The 25,704-nt window shown below is 35.0% G+C and overlaps 4 protein-coding genes across 5 annotated transcripts; 3 read left to right on the top strand and 1 right to left on the bottom strand.

The window, feature by feature from the left end:
- Positions 1–1,884: 1,884 nt before the first annotated feature.
- LOC107710390 (protein tyrosine phosphatase domain-containing protein 1) lies at positions 1,885–8,080 on the top strand. 2 transcript variants are annotated; one of them, XM_016515154.1, is made up of 12 exons: positions 1,885–2,024; positions 2,272–2,575; positions 2,981–3,061; positions 3,185–3,303; positions 3,893–4,030; positions 4,111–4,676; positions 6,081–6,350; positions 6,471–6,587; positions 6,992–7,093; positions 7,274–7,357; positions 7,716–7,826; positions 7,928–8,080. In XM_016515154.1, the coding sequence occupies exons 2-12, from the start codon at positions 2,397–2,399 to the stop codon at positions 8,042–8,044; spliced, it is 1,884 nt and encodes a 627-aa protein (XP_016370640.1). In that variant the 5' UTR covers positions 1,885–2,024; positions 2,272–2,396; the 3' UTR covers positions 8,045–8,080. The 2 variants fall into 2 exon arrangements, with proteins under 2 accessions (XP_016370640.1, XP_016370641.1); XM_016515155.1 differs by lacking the exons at positions 1,885–2,024; positions 2,272–2,575 and adding an exon at positions 2,593–2,874.
- Positions 8,081–11,263: 3,183 nt separating this feature from the next.
- cimap1b (ciliary microtubule associated protein 1B) lies at positions 11,264–13,553 on the top strand. The gene is made up of 6 exons (XM_016515123.1): positions 11,264–11,372; positions 11,754–11,957; positions 12,179–12,280; positions 12,362–12,483; positions 12,550–12,690; positions 13,461–13,553. The coding sequence occupies exons 1-6, from the start codon at positions 11,264–11,266 to the stop codon at positions 13,551–13,553; spliced, it is 771 nt and encodes a 256-aa protein (XP_016370609.1).
- A 509-nt stretch (positions 13,554–14,062) lies between these two features.
- On the bottom strand, positions 14,063–17,463 carry LOC107710371 (tripartite motif-containing protein 35-like). Its single transcript, XM_016515122.1, has 7 exons — positions 17,018–17,463; positions 16,765–16,821; positions 16,612–16,641; positions 16,293–16,523; positions 15,739–15,761; positions 15,547–15,665; positions 14,063–14,604 (listed from the first exon to the last, which is right to left on the bottom strand). Exons 1-7 carry the CDS (start codon positions 17,408–17,410, stop codon positions 14,063–14,065), a joined length of 1,395 nt encoding a protein of 464 aa, XP_016370608.1. The 5' UTR covers positions 17,411–17,463.
- A 1,426-nt stretch (positions 17,464–18,889) lies between these two features.
- Positions 18,890–22,507, top strand: LOC107710389 (rab-like protein 2A). The gene is made up of 8 exons (XM_016515152.1): positions 18,890–19,438; positions 19,516–19,545; positions 19,639–19,718; positions 19,816–19,895; positions 21,194–21,305; positions 21,409–21,506; positions 21,955–22,038; positions 22,141–22,507. Exons 1-8 carry the CDS (start codon positions 19,338–19,340, stop codon positions 22,216–22,218), a joined length of 663 nt encoding a protein of 220 aa, XP_016370638.1. The 5' UTR covers positions 18,890–19,337; the 3' UTR covers positions 22,219–22,507.
- Positions 22,508–25,704: the final 3,197 nt, after the last annotated feature.

The following is a 25,704-nucleotide window of genomic DNA, read 5'->3' as shown; positions in this document are numbered from 1 at the left end:
AACATAATAATACATTAGAAAAGAAAATATGCTTAAATAGTATGTCATCCCCACCCTTCTTTTGATATGGCATGGTGGGCCAAATCAGAGGTCATCACAAGCCAACTTTGGAACCTTTATTTTTAAGAGTGTCGGGTTGGATCTTGCAACATTCTTGCTCTTCAGTGGCATTCCTATTGTTCAGAGACATTCTCACTGTTCAGCGGTAATGTCATCATTTTCCTTCAGAATGGCTCTGCATTGCAGTGTCTGTCTGTCGAACTATGAAGAGAAGAATGATATATACATGGAGATGGGATGACCGGATGGTTGGAATATGGATTTTGCCATCCAGCTGTCTGAATGTATGACTGACTGTATGACTGTTTCTGCTAGCAGTCAACCATTTTTTTAAATACAAAGATGGACATTTCTATATATGAAAATGAATTTTGCATATATATAAAGGGAGGTAAATGCCTATTTGTAGTTCAGGAGTATTTAAAGACATGACAGGAAGATGCACTCTAAAAAATAAAGGATCTTTACTGACAGGTTCTCTATATGGTTCCACAAAGAACCATGAACATTCATGAAAACTCTTCACAACTGTTCTTCACAATTATTACTATTTTACTACGAATGGCCAAAAATTAAACTTGATTGAGGGCTGTTGGATGTATCTGAAAGTAAATGCTGCATTATATTCAACTATCATAATAAAATGTAAAATTAATATATATATATATATATACATCTTTTTAAAATCAAATTCACTTACATTCTCAACATTTTAATTTGTAAATAAAAGAAAAAAATTTAAAAACATAATAATACATTAGAAAAGAAAATATGCTTAAATAGTATGTCATCCCCACCCTTCTTTTGATATGGCATGGTGGGCCAAATCAGAGGTCATCACAAGCCAACTTTGGAACCTTTATTTTTAAGAGTGTCGGGTTCTCAGGCAAAGTTACTTTAGTAACTTGTGCTAAATTAATCCACTGGTTCATATCTTACTAACGCTACACAGTATGACCCACTGCCGTAACTTTGTTATAGCTAGTGCTGTTAAACAAAAGTTACTGTATGAAAGTATCTCAGAACACGGTCCAAAAACCAAAGGCCCTTTGCTTTTTGCCATGATCTGAGATCGTCTCTTATAGCCTACTATTATAGTATATAACAACTTGGTTATGTAGCATAAGGGAACATTAGCTAAAAGTGATCTCTTCAGATATAACAATGTGATATATATTGTAACATTTTTTATATGAATGTTTCACTGTCTAATGAGCTACGAGTAGAATTCCCTTCAAAATAAATAAATAAATAATATAGATATATTTATATGTGTGTGTGTGTGAGAGTATATTTTGCTGATAGATCCAATCTCTAGTATAATGTTTCACAAAGTCTGTGTCATGTTGGCTCCGTTTTGAAGATTTTGGTGTAAATTAAAACATTCTAGGAATGTTTCATTTTAATATTAGTATACGTTTTTGTAATTTTATGCTTTATCATTTTTATTAGTTTTTTTCTATAGCTTTAAATAATTATTTATTTTAGTTTTAGTTTGTAACAACACTGACGAATTTCTTAAATATAATGAAAAATACTGTCAATAAATAAAATGTCTATAGATAAATTAATTCTATTAAGTTTTTCATACTGAGAAATGAAAAGTACTACAAACTATTGCAGTACTTATATGGTTTTTTATTTCACTTTGAAATTCAAACTTTAATGAATTAAAATGCACATGAGAAACGTCTTTCTAGTTTGTTTGGTAGGCATATTGTATGTACAGACTGCCGGACCCAGAACATGTTATATAATTAAGCTTACTATGAATCGTGAACGTCTATCCACTAATGTGTTTATGACACTTAATAAGGATTAGACACCAATCGCTGGGTCAGCTTTGAGGCATGAACATGTTTCTGTATGCAGCATAGCCATGTTAGATCGTCTCTACATGATTATCATGAAATCTACACATAAACATTTCACATTTAACCCTTTCTTTGGATGGAGCCACATGGGTAAGTCAGTTTTTTTGTCTGGGAGAATTATCAATAGGCCTAAAGAAAAATACAGAGCAGTAGATATATCAACAGGCTTAAAATGTAGGTCAGCTAACATGGCGGCGACACAGTGTTGAATTATTGTGTGTTAGCTTGACTGCCCTACTGTTATTTGATTAATTTCTTGTCATGTTAGTAGGTGGAATTTGACTCTTCTGTCACTGACTGCATGTTTTCTGTCTCTTTGCCATATTTCTGTCTATAGTATTCCTCAGCTGACTTCCCAAATGCACAGCACATCCACAAAGTTGCCTGCTAAATGTTAAGCCATTAGTGCATATAGAACCAGTGATTTGCTGTTAGTTTCTGTCCTGTCCTCTCCTGTCCTCCATGACGCCGCAGGTTCCAGTGCCCAGACCATCATATTCTCAGGCCAGGGAGAGTCTGGTGAAGGCTATTCCTTCAAAGATCATCTGTCTTTTTGCCTGTGGGGGAAAAGACTGTCGATATGAAGGTCCAGCGTGCTGGAGCATAAGCCAACAGGCCATTAAAGGGGTCTTCTCCAGCTGGTGAGGCCTACAGTGTTTCTGTTGTCTGAATGATTAAGGCTACATCAACATTAATCTAACACAGCTGCAACGTGAAAACGGCGCTTCCAAATTTACTCACTTGGGAGAGCGTCTTCAAAAAGCTCAGTATTTGCTGGACAAAAACGTTGTTTTTCCGTGTGGACTAAAGGTCAAAGGTCAAGAAAAAGATGTGTTTTCAAATTTATCCAGATTAATGTGGACATAGCCTTAGTGTTAGAAGAGACACACCAAACAAATAGGAATATTTATATGTGAGAAGAACCAGTGACATCAAACCTGTAAGAATTGAACTGAATGCAAAATATTGTTTAATATAATGTTTTTCCTCTTTCTTTGCCTTACAAAAATAGCCATGTATATATTCACTGTGTTTCTTGTATTTAGGGTGACCGATGACATTATTGCAATGGCACGACCTTCTACATGTCTCATCAAGAGACACTGCATCATAGAGCAGTTCAAACAGTGAGTGTTATTTAATACAGTCTTTAAAAAGATGTTTACTTACATTTACTTATACTCTGCAGGGGAGTGGTTCTGGTTAATAAGTGACAATGTGTGTGTGTGTGCTTGTGTACTTGCTTATAGGTTCAACATTAAATCCATCATTAATATGCAGCAGCCAGGGGAACATGCTCACTGCGGCCCTCCTCTGGACCCTGGCAGTGGGTTCACATATTCACCTCAGATCTTTATGGACAGTCAAAGTGAGCCAAAGTCATAAACTTTCATGGAACTTTCATAGAACTACTATTAGTATGATTCTCTTGCAACATATCTGGTTCATATTACACCCTAAACAGATATTTGCATTGTGCCACTCCTAAATCTCATTAGGCTATATATATACTATACACACACACGCACGCACGCACGCACACACACACACACACACACACACAAACACACACACATATATATATATATATAGTGACAAATTCAAAAGAACAGCATTTATTTGAAATATAAATCTTTTATATTATTATAAATGTCTTTACTGTCACTTTTGATCAATTTATTGCATCTTTGCTGAATAAAAGTATTCATTTCTTTATAGAAAAACTTACTGACCCCAAACTTTTGAACAGTATTATATATCTTACAATATATAATATAATCACAGTGCAAACATATGTATTGGGCCTAAAATGTATGAATGGTCATTTTCTACATGCCATGCAATAATATACATTTTCTTTTAATGCTGGTGTAAAATATAACCTGAATATTTCTTGTGAGATTCACCCAATAAATTAAATGATGAATTACTGAATTATGTTCCTTTTTGTCTGACAGTTTACTTCTATAATTTTGGGATGTCTGATTTTGGAGTGTCGTCTCTGGAGGGGATGCTGGATGCCGTGAAGGTTTTGGCCTTCGCTGTGCAGGAAGGAAAGGTGGCTGTTCATTGCCATGCTGGACTGGGCAGGACAGGCAAGTTGCATCTCATGCATTATTACTTTAAGATGATATTCTATTTGAGTAAAGTCCTTAATATCAACCCTACTGTACAGGTGTTCTTATCGCATGCTATCTGGTCTACACCTGTCGAATCAGCGCTAGTGAAGCTGTCCACTATGTTCGGATCAGAAGGCCTCGCTCAATCCAGACTCGATCACAGATCAGTCTGGTGTTTGATTTCGCCCGGCTGGTGGGCTCTCAGCTGGCCCAGTACCCGTGTCTGAACATGCGGCACGGTTCCTCCTTCAGTCTCCGGCAGTATCTCCTGCGTCAGGCCCTTCTGCTGCACGGGGACGAGGCCCGAACCCTCAAACACACGCCCAAGATCCTGCACGTCCTCTGCAGCATGCTGATCACTCTCACCCAGGGGGCACCCAGTCCTCCAGAGGCCCAGAGAGAACTGGAGAAGAGGCTGAACATCTTGGCCCTGAAGAAGACAGTGAAAGTGACACTTCTGAAGAGAAACCTGCCTGCTCTGAAGGAAAGGAGAGGCTCATGCAGAGCGTACTCCTGCGAGTCCTGGGACGAGCCATTCGGGTTCTTGGAGAGGAAGAGGGACGTCCTTCTAAACAAGCGAAGCTACAGCGAGTCAGATCTCAGCAAGATTACTATTATTGAGGTGAGCCAGTCAGTTTACTGCAAATTTTTGAAAATAAAAATAAATGGTAATATTTGTTAAAATTAGTTAACTACATAGTTAACATTAACTAACAATGGAAATACTTGTAAAGCATTTATTAATCTTTTGTTAATACTGATTTCAACATTTACTAATATGTTAAATATTAATATTATATTATAGATATTTGTATTGTGCCACTCCTACTTCTCATTACCATAATATAAAAAATATATACTTCCATTCCCTCCTTTATTTATATTAAACATAAAGTTATGTTTAATATAAATAAATGTATATATTATATTTAAATTTTATAATTGAGTGTGTCTATCTATCTATCTATCTATCTATCTATCTATTTATGTATGTGGGTCAAATACGTTAAGATGTTCGCATCAAAAGAAATTTACAAAAGTGATTTTATGTCCATAGAAAGCACATTAAATGTAAGTAAAGTGTCTACTTTTAAGGTTTTAAATATGTTTTTGGAGGATAAAATGTCTATATGGGTCAAAGACATTAAGATGTCCGCATCAAAATAAATTTACAAAAGTGATTTTATGTCCATAGAAAGCACATTAAATGTAAGTAAAGTGTCTACTTTTAAGGTTTCAAATACGTTTTTGGAGATTAAAATGTCAAAATTTGGTTGAAATAATGTTACACTGTCATTCAGTGTAACACAATATTTATGTAAAAATTCAAACAACATGCTTATTCTGAATAACTGAAAGTAATCAGTCTTTTAATATGTCATAAATTGATTTTTGTTGTAAATATGCCTGACAAGATTGTTACACTGAATGACATTTTAGTGGGTCTCTTCTGTAAATCAGGGAAAAATGTATGATATTTATTTTTTGCACAGAAAAACAAAAACAAAATTGCAATGAAATTAAACAGAAAACTTTTAAATTTTTTTTGGGAAAAACAACAACAATTTAAAGCAGTAGTTCACTTAGGCCTATTGTTTTTATGCTTAAACCCTTTTTCGTCTTTGACCCATTTATATAAATGCATATTACACAGATATTATTCAAAGATAACTGAAATGGCACAAAATAAATGAAAATAAAAGCACAGAAAATGCTTGATTTGATTTTTATTTATTTTCTATTATTTATTATTTTTATGTTTTTAAATATTTGCATACATTTTTTATTAATTAATCATTTTTTATTATTATTTTGAAACACTTTTTTTATATAGATTTGTGGTGTTTGCACTGTGTGTGTGTGTGTGTGTGTATAATACAATTTTCAAATTTAAATATATTTTCTAGATTATAATTTTAATAATTATAATTTTGTTTTTTAAAAAATAATTTTGTAATTTTGTATGAAAGTTTAAGTTTATGAAACTGCATAACAGTGACATATGAAATCCTGTTGTTTCTGCAAGGATTTTATGTTCTCACGCTACTCTCCTCAATCTGGTGGACACCATAAAATAAGCAATGGAGAAATCGGCCCATCAAAAGATCAGAGAATCCCAACAGAATCCCAAAAGAGTCCTCAAACCCCGATGACAGACCACTGCAATGGGACGACAGAGAAACACAGCCCCAATCCACCATCAGCTCCTCACCCACAAAATGAGAATGTGAACAAGAAGACAAAATGTACAACCAAGAAACCTCAGGCTTACCTAAAGTTCAGCTCAAACATCGAGGTCAGTGTGAGACCAAATAAAGATCTTTCTGCATCTTAGATCACTGCCTGAAGAATTTTGAGAACTTTTATGTTGTATTACCTCTTATTTGTGCAAATGTTGTGGATGTTTTTCTTAAAGCTAAGGCTGGAGCATCCTACATCAGTTCAATCATCATTATCAAGAGCTGTCGCTAAAGCAATGGCACAACAGCGCCCCCCGCTGGACACTGTATTGAAAAAAGCAGCGGTTTTGCAGGTAAAGCATGTTTGACTTGGTTTCGACAAGAAGAAGAATGTTCCTGGATCCACACCCTTGTTAGTTTCTGGACTGACAAAAGGTTTTGGTCCAGTAACACATTATTATTATCACCATACAAAACATGATCATGTTTTCATATGACTGCATGTACAGATATAATATACAGAGCAATGATTAAAAAAAAACATTTGAAAAAATCACGGTATCTGTATTTTTTTGCTTTAAAATCGCTCTGATAACCATATTGGCTTTTACATTGTATCATATTTATCTAGCATTCTCCTTACATTTACACATTATTCTGTCTGTATGACAAAAGCTTTTGTTTTATCCCAGGTTCAGCCGAGTCTGTGAACACTGTGTTAATGCAGGAGATCTGACCCTGTTTTAATTCTCCTCAGGATGAGCTCAACTTGACTGAATGTGGCTGGGCTACACTTGTCATGGAACCAGATCCTGACGTTCTGAGCACACTGTTATGGATCTGGCTGGACAAACTAAAGGTCAGAGGTCACAGTATATGGTAATTCTGGCGCAAAAAGAAGCCGGTAATAGTTTCTGGAAAACAATAAGCCTGACATAAACATAACATGCTTATGAAATTTAAAAAACGATACTTTTAGGAGAGTTTTTCCTCATTGTTTCGTATGCAGTGTTTTAGCTGTTGTGCGATTTCATAACAGGATCCCGTTCTCAGTAAAGATGACATAGAGAGGCTGACCTCAACCTGGCCTGCACAAAACCTGCACAATATTTCACTGCAAAAGGTGAAAATCTGAACTCATTGTGACAGAACACGCTACAACACAGTTTGAACTGTATTATGTACAGTTTGGGAATACATTTAAGCATAAAAACACAGAAATGGCTGTTTAACAAGTTTAAAAATCGCTTACATGTCTGTTACACTTTTCTGTGTGTGTGTCAAACAAATAAGGCATATTTTACATCACTAAAAAATTGGTATAGACACTATTTATACTCAGAAATTGCTAGTTAATTTCACAAATAATTACAAAGAAAAGGCAAGTAACACATTGAATTAAACACGAATTTTTGAAGTACTTACAGCTTGTTCAACAATGTACAGCTTGATGTGGTTATATTTCTTTTGTGTTGTTTTAGTATCAGCGGCACAGCATCTGCTGTTTGCTGGACTGTGTGGGTCAAGTGGCGGTTCGATGTCCTCAGTTTGAACTTGCTATACTACAGAGACTCATTCGAGCTTTAACAAGAGTACGTTTGTGTGTGTACATGTGCTAATTTCCCCAAATGAATAGATATATAAACATAGAAGTATTTTAAATGCACTTTTGCACGATTTTGTATTTTAACAGCGCCCTCCAGAGGAAATAGAGAGAAGCAACATCTTGTCACGGGTCCTCAGAGCTACAATGAGAGAGCAGTACCTACACAACCACTACCCAAACACTACAACACCATCACAGTGTTAGGAGCAGTGCTTAAACTAATGAAACCAATAAAGATATCTATATAAAGAACCGTTGTTTGATTAAATGAATGACTGATCAGGTTATTGATTTCTGTTTCAGTGTACTGTCCTCCTTTAAAGTATTTAAACACGTATTATTTCACGTATAAAACTATATGATTGTTTTTGTGTTAGTTAACAAAATATTAAACTGAGTGGCTTCTGTTTTGTCTTTTTGAAAGGGTATTGAAGTATAAATGTAAACATATTTTTGTGAAATGTTTAGCTGTAAAATGTATTTCTTTATTTATTTACATATTTTCTTTGGAAGTGGCACATCACATAATATATGGTACATAAGATATTTTCAAATTGATCATTGGTTTTCCATACATTTTTTTCAAACAATATTTAACAAAACCAAGACAAAATACAAAAATCAAGGAGAAAAAAGATCAATATTTATAAAGTAAATAAAAAAAACAATGTTGTTTTTGCCCCTGATGTATCTTCTCTCTCCTTTCTAAACTAATGTATTGTGATTTTTAAAAAATCTCATTTTAATATTTATTTATTTATTTACTTATTGTTTAATTATTTAATTTAGATATTTTGTTATCCAGTGAAATGATATACAAACATTTTTAAGTGTGTCTTAAGTGTCCAAATAATTTTAGTTTTTTCGTTTATAAAATTTTTTTTTTTTAAGAAAATGTTTTCGTTCCTTTAAAATATATCGATTAATAAATTAATGTGTGTATAATCTGGTCTAAAGACGGAGGAACTTAATACAGTATGTGTGTATTAAATTAACATTTGAAATATCTCTAAGGAGAGCACTTGTTGAATTTGGTTATACCTTAATTTGTTTAATAATTAATAAAACCGCACGGATTACTGTGGATTTGCATGTAGAGCCACTGGAATGTCACTCAAAAATGACATCAAAGAATTACCATGGCGACGGCGCCATAGAGATTAAAAAGAAACAATTATAAACAAACAAAGATTCGCAGCAGCTGAGAGTTTCATTAGAGCTCTTCACGAGCTACATTTATAACTTTTTTTTATTTTACCTTTCTATGTAAATAACATCGTTTTTGTGCAGATACTGTATTGTAACTGGCATCGTTTTTTCGTTTTAAGTTATTTAAGTGTAACTTACATCTAAAAATCATCAACGCACTGAACACAATTTAAGTTATAATATATTAATTATTTCAAAACTCGCCTGGAGATCGAAAGTCTATTAAATTCACGAACTTTTTAATATCTTGCACTTAAGGTAAGTTGCTATTTTTTACTTCGTTTGCTGTTTACTTTTATGCTTTTTGTTACAGTAACCAGTTACGGAGCTGTATGCTAATTTTATTTAAATTAAATTAAAATTAAATTAGACTAAAGGCTTGAAAAAGCCAACTTACTGATATTTTATTTAAGCTTCTTCTTCTTATTCTTAGACTAAATTTCTGAACGCTACTCAGCCCAGCTGTTCAGACTGTTCTGACTCGGGTTGCTATATCTTTTCAGACTGATCGGAATAGAAAAAGAATAGAGCAAGCTAGTGTTAGAGGTCTTTTTGCTTTTGTTAATTATAATAAATGAAAGATCTATCTATCTATCTATCTAGCTGGTTGGCTGCTTCCAGGCTGGTTTTAAAGTGGTTTTGGCACCTTTTTAGCTGGTCAGGCTGGTCTTAGCTGGTCAAGCTGGGAGACCTGCTAAAAGACCAACCAAGTTTAAAACAGCTACTATTTTAAGCTTAAACCAGCTAAGACTAGAAAACTAGCCTAGACTGGTTTTAAGATGGTTTTTGACTGGTTCAGCTGGTTTTAGCTGGCTTATTCTTAGACTAAATTTCTGAACGCTACTCAGCCCAGCTGTTCAGACTGTTCTGACTCGGGTTGCTATATCTTTTCAGACTGATCGGACATACGGTTTTCTTAAAATTGAAGATTAAAAATCATAAAAATCCCATAGACTTAGATTTGTTCAAATGAGCCAAGACTATTCAAACTCCAACTGTCAAAATTTTAAATCTAAACACACTAAAGCCCATTAGGCTCAATCAAACTTCCCTTCTATGTACTATTTCTAACCCATTTAAACTCATTTTAAGCTTCCACGCTATCTAATATTTACATTTACATTTAGTCATTTAGCAGAACTGGTCTCTAGCTGTTTTTTTTTATTGAATCAGCTGGTTTTACCTTGTTTTTATCTGGATTTTTTTTTCCATTTACAATGTTAAACTTTTAGCTGATTTTAACTGGTCTCTAGCTGTTTTTTTTATTGAATCAGCTGGTTTTACCTTGTTTTTATCTGGATTTTTTTTTCCATTTACAATGTTAAATCATGTTAAAAACATACTAGCAGCATGCTAATCATGCTAGAAACATGCTAATAACATGTTAACCATGTTAGCAAAACATGCTAGTCATGTTAGAAACATGCTAATAACTAGCTAATCATGCTAACAGTGTGCTAGTAACATGCTAATCATGTTAGCAACATGCTAATCGTGCTAGAAACATGTTAGTAAACTTGCTAATCATGCTAGCAACATGCTAGTAACATGATAATAATGCTAGAAACATGCTAATAACATGCTAATCATGTTAACAACACGATAATCATGCTAGAAACATGCTAGTAACATGCTAATCATGCTACAAAAATGCTAATAACATGTTAACCATGTTAGCAACATGCTAGTCATGCTAGAAACATGCTAATAACTAGCTAATCATGCTAGCAATGTGCTAGTAACATGCTAATCATGTTAACAACATGCTAATCGTGCTAGAAACATGTTAGTAACTTGCTAATCATGGTCGCAACATGCTAGTAACATGCTAATCATGCTAGCAACATGCTAATCATGCTAAAACATGTTAGCAACATGCTAGTCATGCTAGAAACACCCTAGCAACCACCCCAGGTACCCTAGCAATGTTTTATACCTACATATATATGTTTTTCTGATAGACTGTATTGCCTTGAAAACGTTCAAACTTTAATCTTTAAAACTATGTTAAATTTCAAACTACTTCAAACTGAAAACCTTCAGACTGCAAGCTTTTATAACTTTTTAAAACTTTCTGGCAAGGCTTTTTCAAGCCAACTGAAAGTTTGTCTACAAACTCTTCAATCTAGTTTTATTTAACACTTTTATTTAACACAAGTATTTATTTATTTGTTTACAAGCAGTTTTAGTATTTCTTTTTTTCCAACAGACATCATGCCTATGGAAGTATGGGTTGGTCCTTGGAAGCCCCACAGGGCAAGGGGCCCCATTGCTGCAATGTATAACAGTCCAGGGCCAACATATTCTCTGCCAGGGGCAACTGGTACACACACACACACACACACACACAGAGAAATGGGTACATTGCATAGATTTGACTGTTTTTATACAGCTAGTTACAAATGCGATAACCTAATCCACAATCTAACCTAAGAGAAAACATTTTACATTTTTCAGTTTCTAAAACACTTTTTTATTTACTTTTTTTATACTGTTACAAATGACGACGTTCTCAAAAAGAAGGTTCAGCTCACTTCTGGGTACAAATTTGTCCCAAAAATAAATATAACCAGTAAATCAGGAGCTAAAAAGTGGGGTAAAAACTGGAATTCGGAGGACCAATAATAATTTCTAAGTGTTATTTTAAAAAAATGATACGCTATTGCCCTGCCATGACTTTGAGGGATTTCTTTGCCCTACACAGGAATGAACAACCATGACCCGCAGATGCAGAAAGGCCCAGCGTTCAGCTTCGGCACACGTCATCGTGACTCACAGGCCAACTCTTCCCCAGGTCCTGGATACCTCGTTCCCTCCAACATCACCAGGGTGGGTCGGGATGGAACCCCTGTGTACTCCGTCTATGGCCGACCTAAGGATATTCAGCCCTTTAAAACCCCTGGCCCAGGTCTTTTACACAACATAAACACAGAGGCTTTGTAGCTGTACAACAAGGTTCACTTTTATAAGAAAAGGTACAAAACTGTCACTGGGGTGGCACACTTTCTAAAGGTATTAATATGTAGCATTTAGGGGTAAAAAGAACCTTAGAACAGCCCAGTGACAGCATTGTACCTTTTCTCTGTGAGTGTAGAACAGATTAAACTGGCTTTTGATTTTTCTTTTCAGGCAGTTACTCCCCTGAAAACGCAATAAAAACTACCTTTTACTCTGCCCCTGCGTTCTCTCTGTCTGCAAGGACTAAATTGTTTCGTAATGACCAAACACCAGGTAGATTTCCACACATCTACACAGCAACACTACTGGAACAGATGCATTTCCTGTGAATTTCATGCATTAACTTGTCTCCAGGTCCAGCTGCATACATGCTTCCCCCAGTATTAGGGCCAAGAGTTGTGAATAAAGCATCTGCCCCAAATGTCTTCTTCGGCGGTCGTAGTGCAATCGGCAGCTTCTATGAAGATCTACGGAAGGTACGGACACATCATTTTACAGTATTTACCTCTACTTTGCAAAGATGATAACATTCATTTTCTCAGACTCCAGGCCCAGGGACCTACCAAGTGGTGAATTCAGGTGTGTACAAACACAAGGCCCCTGAGTACAGCATGACCGGACGCAACTTCTCACCTGGAGACACTACAAAGAAACCAGGACCTGGAGCCCACCATCCAGAAAGGGTCTGTACCAGGCTAACATATACAATACCATTTTATACTACTATACTACAGTATGCATTTATAACATTATTATAAATGACTTTGTTTCCAATAAATGCTGTTCTTTTGAACTTTCTATTAATCAAAGAATCTTGAAAAAATGTATCATGGAATCCACAATATATGACTGTTTTCAACATTGATAATAATAAGAAATGTTTCTTGAGACGCAAATCAGCATATTAGAATGATTTCTGAAAGATCATGCACTCTAAAAAATCTGTAAAATCAGGGCACAATATACTGTATAATTTGAAGGATTTTTTCCGTATTTATTTTTTACAGGTGTTTTACCAGTATTTTGAATTTCACACGTCATTGCATTGTGTTTTAGAGTTAACAGAAATGTCCATAAAAGTAATGTGTAATGAGCTGCCAGTACTTTTTCTGTTATTTTACGGATTTACTTTTTACAGTGTGTGACACTGAATATTGGAGTAATAATGCTGAAAATTCAGATTTGTCATCACAGGAATAAATTACATTTTAAAATATATTCAAATAGAAAACAGTTCTTTTGAACTGTATTATTATTTCACAATATTACTGTTTTTACTGTATTTTTTTAATCTATGGTGAACATAAGAGACTTTTATTTATCAAAAACATCAAAAAATCTTACCTACTCCAACCTTCTAAACTGTAGTTTCTAGCTTTGGAATGCTCTCTACTAAAACTATTTAAATAACAAGAATTTGTACTAAAATGGTTCCCTTTGTCTTTCTTCACAGGTTACTTTCACAGGAATCAAAGCTCCCAGCTTTTCCTTTGGAATTCGTCATTCTGAGTACACCGCTCCTTTAATTGTGGATGGGGCTGATTAAACAGGTCAATTCTGTTAAACAAGCCAGTCTGTCGTATCAGGTCTTAATATTGCTAAACATACAACTTGAAATAATGGTGTTTCAGTAAAAAAGGCTTCAAAATGCAATAATTGTGCTGTTGCCACAATATAAGAAATAAGCTCCATTCCAAAACCAAGTGAACCAAGTCTACCTAGACTAGCATTTTAGCACATCACAGACACAACCTACCAGTGCTGGGTCTGATTCCACCTTGTCGAGTCCGAGTCAAGTCCAAATCCTTAGAAGTTCGAGTCCGTCTTCATTCATAATTGCAGTCTGAGTCCAAATACCCCAACTCTACAATCCATACACAGAGGTTGTTCCAAAAGATAGGCAGCAAAAACAAATCATTATCATCATGCAGTAATGTTTTATTGCAGTACTGTACTTGCTACTGTCTTCTTAAGATGATTTTATATTGTTGTATTATTGATATCACAGTTAACCTTTAACTGCTTAACTTCACCAGTTTAAAAGTTGTATTGGCTCTAAACGTGTGCTTCCACAGCTGTCTTTACCGGTATGATCCTCATTGGATGTTTCATACAGTGACTATAAAAGTAAGGGAACACTCTCTCAGTGAACGTGTGTTTAAACACATGCAGACCGATATTACGAGCCGAGTCGGTGAATGTGACTTTGCCCTTGTCCCAGTCCAGCTGCACCCTGATCCTCTGAATTCTCTGGGTGACCCGTAGAAGGGCGAGGATCTCTGGAGAATAGCCCTTCCCGTATTTACCATTGCAGAAGCCCACATACCACAGGCCCGTTTTGGAGGGGGTCTGTCTGTGTTTGTATGCGGACTCTGTGATCACTCCCACGGCCCAGGCTGTGCTGTCGCCCACCTCGATGTCCCAGCAGTGAGTCCCCGAGTTAAAGCCCTCAGAACCTAGAATGCTTGTGTAGCCGTCGAATCTCTCTGGGTTTGCTGGAAGCTGTTGGAAATGCTCGTCAGTGTAAGTTATACTGGTCAGATCATCCGACACGAGCAGATAAGGATGGGCGGTGTTGGGGTCAAAGGTTACTGGGGCTGGAGGGAAAGAGATAGAGATGTACTCACTTTTAAGACATTCACACACAAAGTATTTTGCTTTGAGAAATGCAAGACACTGGCAGTGGAATGGGGGGAAAAGCAAAGTCTTAAACTTCTTTAATCTTGAGTGCTGCATTTTTAGAACTATGGAAGCCCATTTCTGCCATAGAATAAAAAAAATTGTTACTTTATATCTCACACTTTTGACTTTTCTTGTTTTTCTTTTCTTTCTTTTTTTGACATTCTGAGATACAAACTCAGAATAAACTCCCAATCCAAAAGTCAAAACTCAGAATTATGACTTAAAATCTTGCAATTCTCACTTGTTCCCCTCAATTCTGTTTCCATGTCACAATTCTGACTTTTTTTTCTTTTTTCCCCCTCTGAATTCTTTACTGTATATCTCAAAATTGAGTTTATATTTTACAATTCTGGGTTTTCCTTTTCAGACAAGCAAGATAAAAGCTTGCAATTCTGACTTTTTTTTCTCAGATTTCCATATGTATAACACAATTTTGAGTTTATATCTCCAATTCTGACTTCTTCTTCTCAGAATTCTGAGTTTACATCTCACAATTCTTTTTTTTCTGCCATTAATAAAAAATAAAAAAAAAGGTAATTTTGACATTTTATCTCACATTTCTGACTTTTTTTCTCAGATTTCCATGTGTCCATGTGTTCCATGTGACATTTTATCTCACATTTCTGACTTTTTTTCTTGCAATTGCAAGTTTATGTCTTACAATTATGACTTTTTTTCAAAGTTTACATCTCGCATTCTGACACATTCTGTGTCTGGAGTTTTTCAAAGCAAAAACACGTTCTGTGTGAATGGCTCCCAACTTTTAAAATGCATCTCTAGACCGTGTGTTTTTTCCATTCTGCTGCATCTCTGTGTGAGAAGATTGAGAAGATTTATTTGATCTGCTCAGTACTCACTGTATCGGACGTTGGCTTGTAGTTTCTTCGATACTTCAAAGGTTATGTTACCCACATGTTTTGCTACATTGATGAGCATTCCTGAAGGTCTGGTATGATCCCGCATTTTACACTTTGTTCTGAAACAACATTTAGTCAGTACTGATGTGGGTTTGAAAACCAGAAGTTAAAGAAAAAAAAAAACCTTCTCACCTTTCAATTGTAGCCTTGTAGTTCTAGAAATAATATTGATAAAAACAGAAAGATTAATCTTTATTATGTGATCAGAAAATCTACCAAAGCTGCATTTATTTGGCCAAAAATATAATAAAACAGTAATATTATGAAATATTATTACAATTTAAAATTGTTTTCTATTTTAATACATTTTCAAATGTAATCGTGTCATCCTTCAGAAATCATTTTAATAGGCTGATTTGCTGCTCAAGAAACAATACTTATTATCATCAATGTTGAAAACAGTTGTGCTGCTTCATATTTTGTGGGATTTTTAAAAATAGAAATAGAAATTAATAGAAAGTTTAAAAGAACAGCATTTATTGGAAATGGAAACTTTTTGGGATATTATAAATGTCTTTAATTTTGATCAGTTTAAAGCATCCTTGCTGATTTTTTAAAATTACATTCTGCAATTTCTACTCAATATAATGGAAAAATATGCATTTTTCTTTGATCTTTTGAAATAAAACATCATAAAACATAATTTAAACATTCAAAGTCCAGAAACCAAACCAAGTGCTTCTTACCACAAGAAATGTGAAGTCATTCCTTTTTAGCTGTTCTTCGATGGACTGAATAATGCGTGAGAGAGATAACATCCCTGATCTAATCTCCTCAATCTTCTTTTTAATTATCTCACTCTTCTGCTCTTCTTCTTTCCTCAGCGTCATCATCTTGGCTGCCTCTTCATTTTCCAGAAACTGGTGAAGCTTTTCAAACGCCTCCTTAATTTTAGTCTCAGTGTGTTGGCTCTGCTTCTAAACAAAAAATATCAGCAAATTCTGGCTGAAATATCCATATGGTAGTTAAACTGTGTCAATGTTGAAATCTCCTCCCGGTACTCACCTTAATATACTCTGCTGTTTCATCCCAGGACTTATAATATATATATATATATATATATATATATACAGTATATATATATATCAGATGTTTTAGCATGATGATTTTCCCAGCTTTTGGATTTTACTGATGTTAAACAGGTTGTTTGTTACAAACCGGCATATCCACAAATGGATCAGCATTGATCAGCAAGTTCCCATGAAACTTTTGTTTCTGTAAGCCTGAGAATGTGTGTCATATAAGGGTGATTAGTGTGCTAAGACCTGTTTGACAAGACAGTTTTCATATCCATTAAATCTGAAACCGACAATCAGTGAAATCTGACTAGAGTCCACAAGCTGGTCATTTCAGCAACTGACTATTGTTAAAAAATCGTGTTTCCATACAATCTGACGCTCTGAGCTCTTACCCTGAGGTCTGCTGTTGAATGGATGCGGTGGTTCTTATGTGATTTGTCATTTCTGCATTTCCCACAAGCTAGTTCTTGTTCTTCAGTGCAGAAGAAAGTAAGAGGTTCTCCATGAAGACTACAGAACTCCACAGTCTCTACGGGAGGCTCCTGAGTTGTTTCTTCTCTCATCAGATCACACATGTTTCTCAGCACAATGTTTATAGGTGGGTTAGGGTTGGAGGACACAGTTCTGCAGATAGGACACTCTTGAGTTCCTCGCCGGTTCCAGAAGGTTTTCACGCAGCTGTTACAGATGCTGTGAGAGCAGGGTAGGAGTACGGGATCCCTGAAGATGTCACAGCAGATGGGGCAGTAGAAATGCTCCTCTGTAATGGACAGTCTGCAGGCCATTTTGCCACCTACGCAATTGAATGTTTTAGCTAGTTGTGTTTCTCTGACTCTCTCTCTGTGTGTGTCTGGTCCAGCTGTCAAAGAGCACAAGAGTGTCTCGCAACTGCGAACCAGGGTGGAGCTTATGAGAGCAAAGACAGCCTTTCAGCAGAACCATCTATTGTTCTATTAGTTGTTCTATTTTCTAAAGTAACACCCTATTAATTTCAATAATTATTATACTTTAACTTCATTCACCAAGTAAAAAAAAGTACAATTTCACTTGGTGCTGGTGTCAAAAAATAATAACAAATCATTATTCATTTATTAGAATATTTTGTAAAATAAATATGAATTTCTTCAAGGTAATAAACCTGTACAATGTATGGTAAGTTGGATACAAAATATGTAAAAACAGTGTGGTGGTAAGAATATTTTAACTCAGTTTCTGTCTTTACCATATACAGTATCTCTTATTTTAGTATCATTTATATTCTATTAATTAATTATATATATATATATATATATATATATTTAAGTTTTTTTTTATTTTTGTTTAAATTCTGTATTTTTCTTGTCATTTTAATTACTTTTTATATTTATATAAATATTATGAATAATATATATTTTATATTCATTTTCATTTTTGTATTTATGTATAACTCTGATTTACTTTAATTTCAGTTTTAGTTTTAGTAATTTTAATAAGTTTTAGTAAGTTTTAAAAATGTAATGTGAGGCTACTCCAACTTATTTATTTCAGTTAAAGTTATATATTTTTTAATCTAATATTTCTATTTGGCTTTATTTATTTGGCGTAATTTAGTTTAGTCTTGTTAACTAATTATGGTTAAGGGAATTTGTTTTGATGCCAAGGATGCATTTATCCTTGTGGGAACCAACTGAATTCATTGTGTTCTTTAGCCTTTTAATTTTAATCATGTACTCACTGACCTCTGTGGGAAAGAAAAAAAAGACTTTTCTATCTAAGAAGCAGATCTATATATAACAGTTTTTCTGTTCTGTTCTATGTATTTCTATATATGTCAAGAATGTGACCAAGACAACATTCTGTAACATACTGCTTTCTCACACTTAAAAAAGTAAGATTATTGTGTTTGATATTACTGACAGGCAATTTGTCAAACACAAAGAAAACATTCTAGGTATTATTTCTTGGATTTGTTTCCTGGAAAGCATAAATATAGGTCAAAGTTTACTCCTACAGAAATGAATGATAATTTTGAAAAATAATGTTTAAAATTATTATCACGTCAAAATAAGCACATTAGAATGAAGAAGTTATTGCTTAATTTAATTTATTCTTTATTATCCCATTTCATAATGTATTTTTTATTATTATTATTATTAGTAGTAGTAATACCAGTATTTCATTTATGCCACTTTAGTTGTATTACGTTTAGAACAATCATTAGAATAAAGCACTTTAAAATTAAAAAGCGACATCGAAATGAAACAGGCACCTTCAAAGACAGCTCGGCGTTTACCAGGAGGCCCTTTTTGGGTCCTAGCGTTGCTTAGAGACGCGTTGTTGTCGTACATGTTCAGTGAATCTTCTGGAACCAAACCGAGAATTTTCTTCACAAAATAGCGATATTTTTCTCGTCTATAATCCAGCCGTGAATGCAAACAATCTGTCGACGAGCCTTAAATATATCTTCCTGGGATTGTAAGGCAATATTCTGCCGTAAATAGTGATTTAGATAGTTTAGGTTCCAAACACGCTAATCTGCTAATTAGCCAGCTAGCCAAAGCGAGATTCGGACGTTACTTATCTTCGGGAATATACGGTTTATTGCTCGCAAAGATGAACTAAATGAGCTGTTCGTGTGATGGAGTAAAGCAGCAGCGGCTGTCATGATCATCTAATCCCGCGGCGTTAAGAGGCTCAGTGTTTAAACTCCTGCTGCTCTCTCTCTCTCTCGCGATGGACGCAGGAGGCATTTCTGATCTGGACCTGGACAAATATGACGCGGATGAGCAGGTCAAGATCATCTGCCTCGGAGACAGCGCTGTGGGCAAATCCAAGTATGTTTACTGCTCTCCTTTATGGACAAGCCGTTTGCGTTTTTTCTTTTCTAAGGGCTTTGATGATTTCTTTTCAGGCTTATGGAGAGATTCCTTATGGATGGATAGTATCCTTTGACTTGGTTGTTTGATGTCAGTATGATATCTCTGTCTGTATGGTTCATTCTGAGAGTTGTCAGGTTCTTAATGTAATGTGTCAGTCGTCCTCAGCAGCTCTCCACATACGCTCTGACTCTCTACAAATACACCACCACCATCAATGGGCAGACTGTCCTGGTTGGTAAGTTTGGCATGGAAGCTGTTATTTTAGTGCGTGATAATTTAACAATTGGCTGTATTGGCTTTGATGCCAACTGAAGCTGTTTATCTGCATACAGATTTCTGGGATACTGCAGGACAGGAGTGCTTTCGAAGCATGCACCCGTCTTACTACCATAAAGCTCATGCCTGTATCATGGTAAGAGATGGTCGGTCACAAACCACTCTGTCTTATTTTAGTATGTTACTATTATGATATTATCACCCTCATGCCATTCAAGATGTAGATGAGTTTGTTTCTTCATCAGAACAGATTTGGAGAAATTGAGCATTACATCACTTACTCACCAATGGATCCTCTGCAGTGAATGGGTGCCGTCAGAATGAGAGTCCAAACAGCTGATAAAAATATCACAATAATCCACATGACTCCGGTCCATCAGTTAACATCTTGTGAAGTGAAAAGTTGTGTGTTTGTGAGAAACAAATCCATCAAGTTGTTTTAACTTTAAACTGTTGCTTCTGGACAAAATGAGTCCATAATCCATAATAACACTTCCTGCAGAGAATCCATTGGTGAGCAAGTGATGTAATGTTTCATGTAAAGTAAAGAGTTTGCTCAAATCTGTAATGTAATGTAAAGTTTCTCCAAACCTGTTCCGATGAAGAAACAAACATTCATCTTGGATGGTTTGAGGGTGAGTAAATATTCAATTTTGGGTGAACTATTCCTTTAATATTTTGAATAAGATTATATTTTATCTGTTTTATTTTAGTTTAAATTTGAGTCATGTTTTCTGTCATCATTTATTTAAAAAAATATATTTTTAGTAGTTTTAATACATCTATTTTATTTTTGTTTATTTAATTTTTTATTTTATTTAAGATTTAAATTTTTCATCTGATATTTACATTTTCAGTCAACAAAAACAATATTTTAAGAGATATATTAGATTTTAATAGATTTAGTTAACAATAGCTGAACTGAAACCACTAGAATCATAGAAAAAAATCTTTATTCGTATGCTGTTGTAGTGGCAGATTCATGACTATTTTAACCACACACACACACACACACACACACACACATGTTGTGTTTCCATGTTTTATGGGGACATTCCATAGGCGTAATGGTTTTTATACTGTACAAACTGTATGTGCTATTGTCCTACACCAACCCTACCCCTAAACCTAGCCCTTACAGGAAACTTTGTGCATTTTTACTTTCTCAAAAAACTCATTCTGTATGATTTATAAGCTTGTTTCCTCATGGGGACCTCAAAAATGTCCCCACAAGGTCAAAATTTACTAGTATTACTATCCTTGTGGGGACATTTGGTCCCCATAACGTGATAAATACCAGGTACACACACACACAGACACACAGACAGACAGACAGCTCCTCTTTTGACATTTGTTTTGTGTTAAAGGTTTAAGGCTTTTCATAAACCGTACATCTCAAAAAGCTTTCAGAATTAATCAGATTGCTTTTGCCAGGTGTTTGATGTCCAGAGGAAAATCACATATAAGAACCTCCCAATTTGGTACAAAGAACTGCGAGAGTACCGGCCAGAGATTCCCTGTCTGGTGGTCGCTAACAAGATCGATGGTAAATTTGGCTTGTGAGATTCCAGATAAGAGCGGCATTAGCCAGTGTTACGCTCTGCATGTCTCTTATCTTTTGTTCTTTCATGTGTTCTGCTCTTCAAAAGCTGACATGAAGGTCACCCAGAAGAATTTCAGCTTCGCTAAGAAACAAGGTCTGCCCTTCTACTTTGTATCTGCTGCTGATGGGACCAATGTGGTCAAGGTGAGGATGGAAAACAGAGTATCCCTGATTCAGTAACCCTATATTTTATTTTGCTATATTTTTCATATAAAATGTGTTTTCATCTGACAGTCCGTAAATTCCCCAGTTAAGGTGTCTTTGACTATGTAAACCAATTGTGTTCTGGTTTTGCAATTTTTATGTTAAAAATAAGTTTTAATTGCCTTAAATTCCATACTCAAGTCAATTTTTTTTTCCTTTACATTGTCATTTATGTCATCGCATATGAACAATTTAAAATATATTCCTGTTCAGTTTTATGAAACTAAATACTAAGCTGACAGGACTGGAGGCTAGAAACACATACAATTTATTTATTTTTTGTCAAGTGTGGTTTTTAATTCCCAGAAACGAATAAAAAATATTTAGATGTGTGTTTTCGGGTTGAAAGAACTGTGTGAAGTTCTAATGTTGTGTAAATGTTCCACAGGTGTTTAAAGATGCCATTCAGATGGCTCTGTCCTACAAGAGGAACTCCAACGACTTTATGGATGAAGTCATGAGGGAGCTAGAGGTGTGTGAGCATCTCTTGTGTGAGCGTTTGTGTGTGTTTGAAGGTGAATGCTTACTCTTCATGATACAGTAACTGATTGATTTTATTCATGCTTTCTTACAGAACTTTGATTTAGACAGTAAAGAAGAATCATCTGCTAAAGACGAGGAGACGCAAGAGGGAAAACCGGACTCGGCGTGATCACGTCACATTCTCCTCCGCTGCTCCTGCACTTGTACTGATGAGTTCCTCAGATCATGGCTGTCCTCCCACCGTCCTGAGCAGCAACTCTACCTCACACCACTTTGCTGATGAATTAAATTATGATTCTGTGAATGTACAGCTGATTGACCTGATAATGGAATCACAATGCACTTTGAACTCGGATTTGATACAAATTGTGCAGCATGCAGATTTAGTAAAAAAAACTTTTAAGCACTCTTAAGAGACTTGCGATTTGTGCCGAATGTAACATGAACTATTTTTCAAAGTAATTTTTTTAAAGGGTAATATCTTACAACAGTTGCACATTTCAAGTAACAATTTGTGATGCTCACCAGTATCAATAAACTACTTGATCTTTGAACAAGGGTAGCTGATTAGACTGTATTTTAAAACATTCATGTTCCCTTATACATTTGTAAAATTTTATGTCCACCTTATTTGCCAACTAAACCGATTTTTATATTAAAGCGATTTGTTGAAAGCATATCTGAGCACAGGATAAGACTCTCCTCAGGAATGGATGAGAAGACAGCCATGACACAAACTCAGTGTAGCGGATGAATGTGTTTGTGTGGATGTGAAAACCAGAGCAAAGAAACAGCAGCGACTGCTCTGGAAGATCAATTACAAACTGCCAGGTTACAGTTCAGGCTGTGAAACACTGTCTTGAAATGTGCAGCTTTCAATCTTTGGTAAAGCATTCATGTGCCACATCCACATGCAGCTGTCTGATGATCGGTCCAGTGAAACTGGGGATGTTCAGCAGTGAATCTCATGAAATGTCAAGAACATGCCTGTCCTGTTACAGTAAAATCAAAACACACAATCCCTCTCATTTTATTTTTTAAATGACTAATTGTAAGTTATTTTAGTTTTAAAGTATTTGTTTATCATAGTTGTCTTTTCTAATGAATGTAATTTATGCTGATTTTAAATAATCAAAATTATGTTTGGATAGATGTTTGTCATGCATAACTGTCATAAAAATGCAAAAATTGTCCTAAAAAAAAATCATGCTAAAATAGACACATTTAGGCATTTTTGGAGTAAAATATGACCCTGATATTTCTTCATGAGTTTCCCCTTTAGAGACAAGAAATAATCATTACTGTAAAGAGCATTTATTCATATTGCACAAACTGTGAAGGTTTTTTTTTTTTAGATTATTGCTTTTGGCTAGTGTTTTGTGATGTTTTTCACAAGTGCTTTATATATGGAACATGCATTGGTGAATTCAAATAGAAGCAGCTTAGTACTCCACATGAATGTGTGTATCTGAACTGGATACAACTTTTATGTCATTATAAAAATGTTCTTATTTCTGAAGCCTCTGGTGTTTTTATGTTGTGTACACTCATTTGTTCTGTGAGCAGAATGATGTTCATATTAAAGAAATATAAACAAGCGAGATCTTACATGTGGCATCATTCAGAAATTAATTATCAGCACTTTCCACGAATGGGACAAGTTGACAGATGCATCTAGCGTCTAATAGAAAATGATCAATGCAGAGGAAAGTTCAGAAGCTGCTAGTTTTAAAATCAAGTCAACCAATCCAACACTCCTCTCAAACGTACTGTAAAATTATCTTGTTAGAAATACACACAACTGAATTTACATGATTGCAAAATCAAATATTCTTTATGTGAAATTCATTTAAATAAATCTGCCAAAACTAGAGAAACTGAGTGAAATCTGCAACCCTGTCACCCATTCTGGTAATTTTGTTTTAATGCTATATATAATAATTTTTTTTTTTTAACATTTAATGTTCATCAAACCTATAAAACTAAATACTACATGAACAGTTTTATTTGACATTAATTTGAGGCAAACAATAAGCACTCTTTACTCAGTTACAAAATTAAGACCTTTTCAGAGTTCAAAGCCTTGTTTTGTACCTCTTTGTTAAGTAGTACCTGAGTGAAATAAACCTCCATCACAACCTCAATTGAGCAATCAACCCACCAGAAAACAATGCTCATTAAAGCAGTATATACTGCATTTCTTGCCATTTTTATTGTGCTTTTGTTGGTCAGAAAACAAGATGGACAACCCTATAGAACATACTGTAGTCATGTATCTGATGTGTTTTATTTCATGTTTAGTCCTGCCATTGGTCGAGTAAAATTACAAAGAAATCAATTGCAATTTTCATTCTGGTTAAATATGCAGAACCCCTGATGTCTGCGCTACATTGGGAGAGAGTAAAGGGCAAAGGTCAGGGAGAGCGTCCACCGAATGTGCAAGTCAGTCACTAATTGACTTACTGGAATTCAAGCCAAACAGAACAGACTGTTAAACCCAGACATGAATGTGCCCATGAAACTCAATGAATCGGGCCACGTATGGAAATGTATATAAACTCCTATATTTGGGGAAACAAAAGAAAAATGTCTCAAGATTTCCAGGAGGTGGCACCATAGTGCTGGTTCAAACAGCATTTAGTTCCTACAAACTTCAAAAAAAAAAAAAAAAAAAGGTAATTACTTTTTGGCACATTTGTTCATTTTTCTTCATGTCCTTTCATCTCCTGCTAGAGAACAAGTATAATGTAATGTACATGACAAAATCAATATTATGAAAGATGAAAGTGACGTGTACAGAACGAAAATCAGCTCAAGTGTTATCAGAAGATGAGAGGAGGAAAACTGAGGTACATATGGCTCAGAAATGCAGTTCCAAGTCTCCAGAGTGGGATGACATTCACGAAAACATACGCACACTTGCTTTTATTCTTCAGGATGCGCTGATAAAAGGGACATGGTTTTTTTTAGTGGGATGGGAAATGAAATGGGTCATCTCAAAATCAAAACTCGAGCCTTTCTGTAAGATTTTATGTAAAAAAAAACGTAGTGGGGTGAAGGAATCTGTGTGTATTTTTCCAGGGCTCATCTGCATTGGAGGACATATATAGTAAGTAATTCACAGTTATCTTGGGGCCCGACTCCAAACGGCCCCTCAACCCCTTCATTCAAGCCCTTGTACAGTCGAACAGACTGACGGTTTAACGCAGAGCGGCTGCTTTAGGAGGGGAGGTCAGGATCTCTGTTAACGAGCTAAATAGTAACTAGTCTTCATCTAGGATGGGAGAATAAAATTTAATCAGAGCAATCGCCATATTTACAGAACAGAAATGAGGTTATGAGGTGATACAAGTACAGTCTGTTCAATTTTGTACTGTTATAAGGTCACAAGTCACATTTGATTTTTAAAACCCTTATTTTATGCTGGAAATTTGTATATTTTAAATGCCAATCAGAGAAAAAAATGTATATAAATGTCTTAGAGACACTATGGATACCATATCAGTATATTTTAATTTATTAATATTGATCAATATTAACATTCATTAAAACTATTTAATTCATTTGAAAGAAGTCTTTTGTGCTCACTATCATTTTTGGGATCAAAACATGCAGTAAAAAAAAAGTAATTTTATTACAATAAAAAAAAAAACGT

This window comes from Sinocyclocheilus rhinocerous, unplaced genomic scaffold, assembly GCF_001515625.1.
Source record: "Sinocyclocheilus rhinocerous isolate Xijiao unplaced genomic scaffold, SAMN03320098_v1.1 scaffold717, whole genome shotgun sequence".
Lineage (NCBI taxonomy): Eukaryota > Metazoa > Chordata > Actinopteri > Cypriniformes > Cyprinidae > Sinocyclocheilus > Sinocyclocheilus rhinocerous.
The sequence above is the reverse complement of the archived record's forward strand: the minus strand, read 5'-3'. Positions and strand labels throughout refer to the sequence as shown.